Below are 10,561 nucleotides of genomic sequence, written 5' to 3' on the forward strand. Positions count from 1 at the left end.
ATTTTTCAGACTTCAAACATCAAACTTGACAACATTCATATTATTAATTTGGCTCCAAAATGCCTTTCATGCATTTTATTCATTATTTATTATTAGTAATACTCACACTCTTATTATATAAAGCTTTTTAAATAATAATACTAAAATATTATTAAATAATTATTATTTTTAATATAATAATATTTATTAATATTTAAATATTTTATTACCATTATTTTTATTATTTTTGTTTATAATATTAATTTTATTCTAAAAATAATGATTAATATCAATTTATTAATCTTAATTATAAATAAACATCCATTCTCATAATCAACTAGAGGGGCAAAATTGTAAAGTAAACCATATTTAGCATTCAACATTCAGTTTTCAGCTTAATATTCTCATTTAGATATCAGATAAGGAAAAAAAAGCACCAACTTTCAAAGTACTTTTCTCAGAGGATTTTTGCCTTCTAGATATCAAACTTCAAACCAACATAACAACACCCATATCTCAATATATCCAATCCTATGGGTTTTTCGTGTTTTTGATGTTGGAGAAGCCCAGCATAAACCTTTTTTGTATCATAAAAGCCTGTTTGGAAAAATGGAAAAAAAAATCACTTAGCTTTTCACATTTACAAGAAACTACTTTGAACGAAAAGGTTGGTGACCAGTCAAATACTACAAAAGCGTTTTTTTTTTTTCAAAATTCCCATTTCAAAAAAAGACTTTTAAGAAGCCTGTTAGGCCAAAAAAGCAATCCCAAGAGTTGAGTTAATTGGCTTGAATTGTGTTAATATTTATGGAGAATGATCGATAACCCCAGGGCCAGAATTTGTAGGCTCAAAGTACATTTGAGTTATGTGTCAACTCGGAATTGATGCCAATTCATGGGCGGGTATGGGTGCATAGAGTGTGGTTTTTGGACCTTCTGAATGTTTATACCTTTGTAGTGGGAATCAGAAATCTGCATTAGGCCTATCCGTACTTTTCCATAATATTTATGTGGGGTTGGGGTGAGCCTTGACTGGTCACGTACTTGAATTGTAGCTGGTTTCCTATGTGGAGGCCCCGACTCTTAGGCTATGTTTGGTTTGAAGGAAAATGCAGGGAAATGAAGGAAAAGGTAGGGAAACCTTTACAAACCTTGTATAGGTTCCCCTATCTTTTCCTTCCTTTCCCTACCTTTTCTTTCGAACCAAACATAGCCTTAAGGTTGGGCCTGAATTGAGCCTTCGAAGGTAATTCCACTGTCTTGGTAACTTGAAAATAAATAATAAAGAAAGAAAGAAATAAAGAAAAAGAAGGGCAACAATGTACTAACAAAACCTTGATCACGGGCTTACCTAAGTCGTAGGTTTCCATAGTTCTCCATGTGACCCATTTTCAGAGGATCAGGATCAACCACCGATTAGACCTTACCTGTGAAATTAATCAATTTGATCAGATCATCAAGATTTCACGTTTTCACCGGATTCATATTTTGCAGAGGAAATACAAAGCTCGAGAAAAAAAAAACACTACAAAATTAATTAATACATCGAAACTCCTGAAAATTTAGAGATAAGATTGACCACTTCCAAGAAAGTTTCCTCAAATAATCAACATTCAACAATATATAGACCAGAAAAGCAACTCATTCATCACAATAAGAATAGATGAAATAAAATAAAAACCAAACTAATCATAAGATGGGTCTCAATTTTCTGACCAAACTAATCATAAGATGGGTCTCAATTTTCTGAGCCACATCAGAAACAGATCCAAAGCCATGACCCAAGATTCTCACTCCACAATAATCTCTAGATTAGATTGCTAGAGCCCATTAGCAATCTCTTAGGGAGAGATGCATTACTATGAATGCGTTTGTTGATGATCATCTAACCATATTCATGAACTATATATATGCAACATGAAGAAAGAGCATGACTAGATGGTCATCAACAAACATATTCACTGCTGCAAAAATCTTGTAATTTGCCTTATGGATTAAGACTTAGAAAAATCCAAGTATACATATTGTCCTTGTTATATATTCAGAATCACAGGGAAAAATAAATAGGGAATATTCATGGAATAATACCACCATAGAAGCATATGCTTGTGGATCTTCCTTGCTTACTGGTTGGTTGGTTTGAATGATGGTTGTTGGGTTTGATTGAACTTTGAAGGGTAGGACCCATGTGTGAAAACATTGTAAGCTAGCATTGTTTTTTATAATCCCCCCCTGAACTTTAGGATTTCATCATTTTGCTCCCTATTCCATTAACAGCTTAATAAAGATAAAATTAATAAATTGTTCATTCAAAATTTTACTAAGAGATAAGCTATGAAAAAAGACAAAAATGGGCTCGCTAATACACAATATTGGGTCATTGTTCTGTCAAACCCTTACCAAAGATTCAACAGATGCCATTGGCGAGGGTTTAGAAGCGCAGTACCCAGCCCAAAAGAGATATTGTGATTTAACATATGCCCATTTCCATTATTCTGATAGCTTTTTCTCTCAATCCATCAAATCTGATAATGAGCAATTTATTAATGTAACCTTTACTGTCGACCCATTAACAGAGTAGGGGCAAAATGATGGAATCCAAAAATTCAGGGCACCTCCCTACCAAGCGATGCTCACACTGTATTCACAGCCACTTGCAGTTGTACGTTGGGAATATTGCCACATGAATAAAAACATAAAGTATGGGGATATTCTTATTCTTACAGTGCATGTAAGCAGTGATTTGTGAGGACTAAATCCAAGTTCAATTTTCAATTTCTTCAAGGATGTAGGCCTGTGGCAGCCTGTAATTTGACCAATTATATGTTCAAAGAATAGGACCTCCCTACCAATGAAATTTAAAATCCAAATTCAATTTGAAATCTTAATGGATTTGGGGATCTCGGATTGGATTTGAATTGTGTTGGACTTGATGGGATTTGGATTTAATTCAATTCTACTTTATAATTTTTTTAAAAAAAGAAAAAATTAAAAGAAATAGAAAATCAATTATGCTTTACTTTATATAATAAATTAATATAATCATAAAATACTGAATTTATTTTATATAATTATATATCTTCATATTTATATATAATTATATAAATTTTATATATTAAATTAATATAATATTTAAAATAATTGGACTCTGATTTTAATCAGATGGGTGGGATTAAATCCACATCTGCTCCAATTATTAATTGGATATAGATTGTAAATGCAAATCCAATCCAATTATGTAAATGGACCATCTGAATTTTATATGATTGGATTGGATGTTGGATCAGGCTTTAGATTCCTAGATCCCTTGACAGCCCTATTCAAGACTCATTGACTCAAAAGTAACAATATATGTGGCATTCGATAGAGCAGAATGGTGCAATAGTATCAAGGGTGGATTGGGTTGAATGAGGATTAGGGGTGTAATTTGGGTAGGCTTCAGTTGGAGTTTTGTCAAAATTTGAATAAACCTGGCCCAAAAATCTAGGCCCAATGTATTCAAATAGGGCACCCAACTTATGCCACTAATGAAGGTCGAAGGCCAAATCATCCACCAACCACCCACATCCATTGATAACCCATGGTTTTAATATGTACATAGGTTGCAACAAAGGGGCAATACAATCAAGCTTAAAATTTTAATAGTTTCAAGAATTAAGCCGGGCCATCTCTAGAAAAGATATTAACCTTTAAAAGTGGCCACAAATACCAACTCTGGTGGTCCAAAAACAGATATGTATCAGTACTTTTAACCTTGGTTGCAACCCACCCCATGTCACCCATGTTGACCCAAAGTTGGGTATTGGTGCATATCGATATGATGAATATTTTATTTTTTAATATATAATGATTACAGTATTGTTAGATAGTTTTGTATGCCCTTAGCTTCAATCCGATTTGATGTACTTTTGTTATTTAGTGGAAATAAATAAAGTGCATGCTTGATTCATGTTGTTTGGTTTAATTCTGTGTAAAACCCTAAAACTGAACACTTATAGAGACTTGTGTTAGTTTTAAATGTTCACAGCCATTGGATAAGCCTGGGGAGATTTATCCTACCAAAGGCTGATACTGGTGTGCCACCAAGTGTTGGGATGGCTTGTCTCGGCCACCAGGGTAAGACCCAAGGCACATGCAGTATAGGATTACTCAAATCCTTGAACCGGACCAGATTTCCAGTATTACCTTGGACCTTGGAGATAGATGGGCAAAACTGAAAAGTTACACCTGACCCCTAGACTCGATTATGACACTTCACTAGGTGTCGGATCGGGCTGTCTTTGATATGCCAATCAGTGAGATCCTTAGATGGGGATCAAAACCTGGGTATGTTGGGACAGTCTAAGAATTCATCTGAGTGGGTGATCATAGTGACAGGATCAACCCCTTTGTCGGACAAAGGTAATGATCGGGAATGCACTCTCTCTGATGGAAACCAAACTGCCGGCAATTGATTTCAATCGTTAGAATTTTGTTTTGCAAAATTAATATATTTATATATATATATATATGTACGGTTTCAAAATGTTTGCAAATGGTTTTAATTCCCGGGATCCATGTGAGTGGAGAGTGCGGCACTATTCCTTGCAGCCGAGGGAGAGGTCATCTCTTTTCGGGCAGTGCTTGATCATTAAGGGCTGAGAGGTTAAGTGTAAGACCATTTAGGATAATACCTGATGGGCTAATCTTGCACCTGCCCACAGTCCCTGGGTTTTTATAAGATGGCTTGGCCCAGGGACCACTTAATGTAAGTGTTGGGCCCATAGGGTCCATGTGATGGACTCAGGGGTTCACTGAGTTTTTCAGTGAATTCGGCTGGGCCTTGTATTAAAGGTTGGGCCAAACCCATGTGGCTGGTGTGTAGATCAATGCTTGGGTCCCATGCGATACAAAGAAGCCCAACTGGACAGCAGATTGGAAACTAGTTAAACACTGAACACTTAATGGGCCAAAAGCCCATTTCGAGCTGGGCTGATATGATCACCCATCTATGGGGCGAATTTGAGATTAATGTTAGTAAAAGGATAGGGCCTTTAACCTTATCCACTCTGGGAGACCAAATTCAGAACAGATTTGAATCTGGTAACCTCTTGATAAGATTAGGAGTAAGCTAACTTAATCTGTAGATAGGATTAAGATAATCCCTATCCAAATACAGATTTGGATTGGAATAACTCATAATTAGAAGGTTTCTTAATCAAGAAGAAAGGAGGAGAAACCCAAGAGAAATATATCAGATTTCGAACCAAGGGTTTTTGGTTCAAGAAATTATCCTGCAATCAAAGATTAGATCTCATACAAAACTCCAGAGAGAAGAGAAGCAGTTCAGCCATCTTCGTCCCAGGAGTTCTCCTCCAGCCGCCACCATTCCCTCTTGCAAAATTTGATCTTTGCAGCAATAGGGAGTCAAGAAATCAGTTCTTGACATTAATCTTGCGAAAAGACTAAGAAAGATTCAATGTTCAGAATTTCCATAGGATTCTTGCGAAGGATCCAGTGTGTAGGACGCACCCTGCTGGTTCCGTTCCATCCACAGTTGTGTCATCTTCAGTAGGAGCGGATCTTGGTTTCTTCTTTGGGGGTGAACACCAACTTTGGGAGATACTGCTTCTCTAGATCAGGTATATTCCTCCCTTTTGCTTTTTGGTTCAGATCTGGTTCGATTATGATTCAAGTAAGATCATTGAATATAGTATTCTAAATTCAGGGAATATGATTTCCAGTTTGGAGAAGGTAGGAAAATTTTTGAAATTCGCCCACCCATTCCGCAACCTTTTGGCGTCCATTAGATGGATCCTACCATTCTTTCAAGTATGCCTTCCACCATCCCCAAGGTTTTAAAAGTTTTAAAATATATTTGTATTGATGTGCCATGGATATCTGGGTGCGTCAATACACCCGATATTTTGATCTTGTTCAATAGTATACTAATTAATATAACTCAAATAGACTAAGTTGCATGACGATCAACAGAACCTATATTTCCAAATCTACGGCTCCAAGCCCCCAAGGTAGTTAAAAAAAGAACAGAGAAAAAAATAATTAAGAACAAAAACTTGATTCTACTTGTTAATATTATTACAACAGGAAAATTTGACAAGTTGAAAAGAAGATTATGGAACCAAGGGGAAATACAACATATGATCTTGTATAGAAGAATTTGGGGCCTCCAACAAGGGTAAGGACTAGGGGCTAATGAGATTACAGACAAAATTAATATGTAATGCCAGAAAGAGAAAGAACATCTTTGCAGACAGTGTTCCTTGCTAGCAAGGCCTACCAACACATGACAGCCTGGAATGACTCACACATAGCAGCTTTCCAAACTGACAAGTAAACTTAAATAATAGAAGTGTTTATTCAGTTCCCAACATCAAAAGTGGAGACTCTGAGCATTATATGGATGGAAATCAACTTCCGGTTTCAGCCTCTTAAAAAAAGAGCTTTTACACATCTTGGATCAGGCTCATGATCCAAGGCTGATCTTGGGATAACAAACTTCCAAGCTTGGGCTTTCTGCAATTCAACCTGATCAAGAAAGCTAGCCATAACATACTTGTAAGTCTTGTATAACTATTATAACAGAGAGATGAGGGGTTAAACCTGTAATTGCTGATATTTTAATCTTTTTTGACATACTCTTGATCAAAATTAAAACTAAAAGAAATGGACTTCATGACCAACAGATCTAGAAATCTGACATGGTAAAATGTTCAGGGGGAGAAATCTATCTGTGTTGACCATCATGGCAAGGTTAGGATTGTTCATTCTGATTGAGCAGACTGGAAGTCAATAAACTCACCTAATCATTTGAACAACCATGGATTTCAATTCTGGTTATCTCATAGTACTGAGAAATTCTCAAGAATCTCAACAGTTATTCAAAGGGAAAATAGAGAAATGAATTGTATGGGTGTAGCTAAGTGCAAATTCGATGGGTCAAACCCTCACTTTCCGCTTCACTACCACAAAACCTTCTGATGTTGTGGTCTTCACAATGAGTAATTAGTATATGGATAATCAAACTAAGGAAGTCTGACTCCAATTACCAATTCAAATTGTTAATGGAAATAGTCCTAGATAGTGATGGTAATAAGAATTATTTGGAAAATCTTACTTTCCCTATTAATTGATTAGTTTATTGAGTCTTATATGTTCTACATCTCAAATGCATGGAAGTAAAGAAGAAAACTTGAAGGATGGTTCAAGACTTTCTTTTTTAACTTCTAGAGCATAGAAGCATGGGAAATATCATTTTTGGTTTGTTGAACTTTCAGTCCAGATCATTCAAGCCTTAAATGCAGACAACTCATCCTTGAATTGGAGTTTTAGTTATCTTTTTCTTCATATTTTTGAGTATAAATGGTCTAGAGAACCAGGTAGTTCATTCTGTGGCACATCAACCCATTACTTGTGGATCTAAGTATCAAATGTCCCCATCCTAGATGGCTATCTTATTTTCTGAGTGATCCATTCATATGCCTCTTTTGTCTTTGGTTTATTAACATACATCTTGTTATTAGAAAAGAAAAATGAAACCACAAAAGAGATTTATGGGATTGTCATATATACTCATGTCTTATATGAATTCAGTACACTGTCATACAAATCCATACAAAATATGCAATATCCAGCATCCAGAAATGGAATATCTTATCTAATAGGATTGTATTGATATTTTTATCTTATTACCTTTGTTTACTAAAAGTCACTCAGCAAAGAATACCTTAGGAGCTGGCTTTGTTGAGATTATACCAAGCTACAAAAGCCACAACAAAGATGAAAATAGCAAGAAGGTATTCAAACAAGTTCATAGAAACAAGGGGCTTCTTTCCATGTTTTGACTTGGCTGCAAGAGAAGCCCATTCATTTTCTTCTTTCACAGTTCCAGAAATTCCAGTGTCTTGGGAAGCATCACAACCCTCTAGAGCACCAATACAGTATTTACTCATCATCCGGATTGCCTTAACGGTATGACCCACATACTCAAAATCCTCTGTAGCATCTCCTTTGGCTTGAATCAGAAAAGGAAATATGGTTAGAAAATTAACCATAGCAGTAACGGGGCACTCAGAACAATGTTGCATGAAATCATTTTATTGTGATTTTCTCTTGGCATGAGAATCTTAATTTCATTATATAAAAGTAGATCATCTTAGATTTCAAGAAATAAATTCTTTTTCCGGCCAAAATAAAATGATCTATTTTACTTAAGAAGATAGGGCATATTGTGATCTAGTACATCTTCAGAATGGAACTGACATAAATTCACCTAGAGCATGGAGGATACGTACAAATAATTGCTCACAGAATTAAGACTAAGCCTCAATTTAAACAGAAACTCAATAGCATAGTTTGCCTAATATATGTTGAAGACACAGCCATTGGAGGAGCCATCAGCAGCTCACAATCCTTGAAAAGAAACAAGCTTCTATTGGGAGTGAAAGGTTGACAATGGAGCTCATAGAACAAGTTGAAGCAAAGACAAGCCCCAATTTGCAATGATTCAGTTGTAAATTGTGTCTATAGTGCATGCAATCCTTGAAAAGAAACAAGCTTCTACTGGGAGTGAAAGGTTGACAGTGGAGATCATAGAACAACTTGAATCAAAGACAATCCCCAATTTGCAATGACTCAGTACTTGTAAATTGCATTTATAGTGCAGGCAGTTATTAGGGGATCCCATATAAAAGCAACTAGCAAGTAGTTTCCTTAACAATTGCTATCAGTGTTCAGTTTTATCCAGCCATGAGCTGATGGAAGCATCTTATGAAGATCACCTAACCAATGGCAAATTGAACATGTATAGGTATATCTGCAGATCCTGTCAAAGTAACAAAAAGTTACCCTCTGAAGGAATTCATTCCTCTGGCTAGAAAAGGGAACATGTGAAAAACAAAACAGGGGAGAAATCAAATCCCCTCTCAACAGTAGAGTAAAATTGAAAAAAAGGGGAACCTTAGCAGGTTTGGGACCCAATAACTTGCCACATGTAGGATTCTAATAGGATAATACCGACTACTGAAACCAACTCACCTAAAATCAGCACTTTTCCATTGAAGTGCATGAACATTTCAAGTTTGAAGAATCCATTTGGTAAAATCCCCAAACAGGAAATGGTCATGTTTTGTGCCTCACTAAAAGAGTGAATCCAAACTAATGAATATCAAAAAACTATCTTTTAGAAAGAAGCTCTGCCTGGTTCAACTTCACTGCCTAACATTAAGTTATATAATTCTTGGGGAATGAAAACTTTTCTACCTGATGCCTCTAAAAGAGCCGCTTCTCCTCCTGGATGTTCTTCCAAAAAATCGGTTACATCATAAACCTGAAAATTTTATAACTAAATACCCATTAAGACAGGCCTTGAGATTCCATGAGATCTCAGTGAAAAACAAAAGTGGTCTAAAGAAATGGGAAGCCATTTGCAGATAATTATGTGAAAGATCAAAATCACCTTTCCCTTGATGAGAACCCAGCAATCTTTATTGGAGGTATGGCGGGAGATCTCTGACAGAGAGTAAACTTTGGGCTCTTCCATTTCAGCATAGAAAGAACAGAGTAGCTGAACGAAACAAAGAGAAGAGTTAACAAACACAGAGCTTCTTTAAGCGCGCTCTTTGCCCTTTTTACTTCCATTAATGTCATCATCATACATGTGACCCACCTACTGCTAAATTAATCTGAAAGATTCATCATGGAGCAGTGACAAACCAGAGGCAAATTTCAATTTGATCATCGGCTCGGCTAACCCAGTAGTCAATTTGATCGTTTGGGTGCATCACATCCCTCATCATTGGTTTTGTGGGTCAGTTTATTACATCACTTTCAGTGCTGCGGAGCATAATATGTTTTCTCAGTTTACTATCTCTAGCCATGACCATGGCTTTAACTTAAGGCAGTCCTTGTCTGTAACTTTAGAAGCCTGAATTCTACTCAACCTCCCCTGTAGCTTCACGGATTTACTAAAATAGTGAAACCTACCTTTTTATTTCATTAAAATACCCCTTTTCGACTGATTTTCTTAATCCACCTTTATTAATAATCATTTGTGTTGTCTGGAAATGGTCACTTACATAAATCAAGTGGAAATTGTGTTTAAGGGCATGGACCCCTGGTTTTTAATTCTATAAATACCCCTAGCATTTCTTCAAATAGAGAACAACAAATGTGACCAAACGAAATATATAGTTGTCCATGTTTCAATAGGGACAAAAAAGATAGTTTCATTTTTATTTTATTTTGATTAAACATTTTTTAATGAGCAAGAGGGTCAAAATTGTCATTTTTACTTTTTTTTTTCTAATAAAAAGTCAAATAAAATAAATCGGTTGCAAAATATAGAGTGAGATTTAATAAATCTATGAAATTATAAGGAATATTTTAGTAATGATTCTTAATATATTTATTGCTGACCGCAATCATGTAAATATTTATATATTTTTTTTCCAATGTTGCATCATTTGCAAATCACAATTATTATTGCAAATTCAAATTGTATAAAGGCCCATCAGATTAACCATCTTTATGGTTTAATAAATAGGCCCCCATCATAATTTTTCCAATTATTTGACCGCCTTTT

General features: G+C 35.5%; 1 protein-coding gene across 7 annotated transcripts; it reads right to left on the reverse strand.

Moving 5' to 3' along the window:
* Positions 1–330: 330 nt before the first annotated feature.
* On the reverse strand, positions 331–10,134 carry LOC148873513 (uncharacterized). 7 transcript variants are annotated; one of them, XR_016104534.1, is made up of 5 exons: positions 9,437–9,626; positions 9,241–9,307; positions 7,672–7,993; positions 1,331–1,406; positions 331–576 (listed from the first exon to the last, which is right to left on the reverse strand). XR_016104534.1 is itself a non-coding variant. In XM_088962202.1 (5 exons), exons 2-4 carry the CDS (start codon positions 9,518–9,520, stop codon positions 7,707–7,709), a joined length of 438 nt encoding a protein of 145 aa, XP_088818328.1. In that variant the 5' UTR covers positions 9,521–9,544; positions 9,694–10,134; the 3' UTR covers positions 6,022–6,520; positions 7,672–7,706. The 7 variants fall into 7 exon arrangements, 6 of the variants coding, with proteins under 6 accessions (XP_088818328.1, XP_088818327.1, XP_088818326.1 ...); XM_088962202.1 differs by lacking the exons at positions 331–576; positions 1,331–1,406 and adding exons at positions 6,022–6,520; positions 9,694–10,134 and having other exon boundaries at positions 9,437–9,544; XM_088962201.1 differs by lacking the exons at positions 331–576; positions 1,331–1,406 and adding an exon at positions 6,022–6,507.
* Positions 10,135–10,561: the final 427 nt, after the last annotated feature.

The sequence above is a fragment of the Nelumbo lutea genome, chromosome 1, assembly GCF_056320005.1.
Source record: "Nelumbo lutea isolate HS-2025 chromosome 1, American lotus-T2T, whole genome shotgun sequence".
NCBI lineage: Eukaryota > Viridiplantae > Streptophyta > Magnoliopsida > Proteales > Nelumbonaceae > Nelumbo > Nelumbo lutea.

What these genes read in the sequence shown, in the direction of transcription:
- LOC148873513 (XM_088962202.1), bottom strand. Translation starts at nt 9,520, where the DNA reads ATGGAAGAGCCCAAAGTTTACTCTCTGTCAGAGATCTCCCGCCATACC. An exon ending in GGGTTCTCATCAAGGGAAAG is followed by an intron (nt 9,308 to 9,436) that starts GTGATTTTGATC and finishes TAAAATTTTCAG; the next exon opens with GTTTATGATGTAACCGATTT. An exon ending in GGCTCTTTTAGAGGCATCAG is followed by an intron (nt 7,994 to 9,240) that starts GTAGAAAAGTTT and finishes TTCTGATTCAAG; the next exon opens with CCAAAGGAGATGCTACAGAG.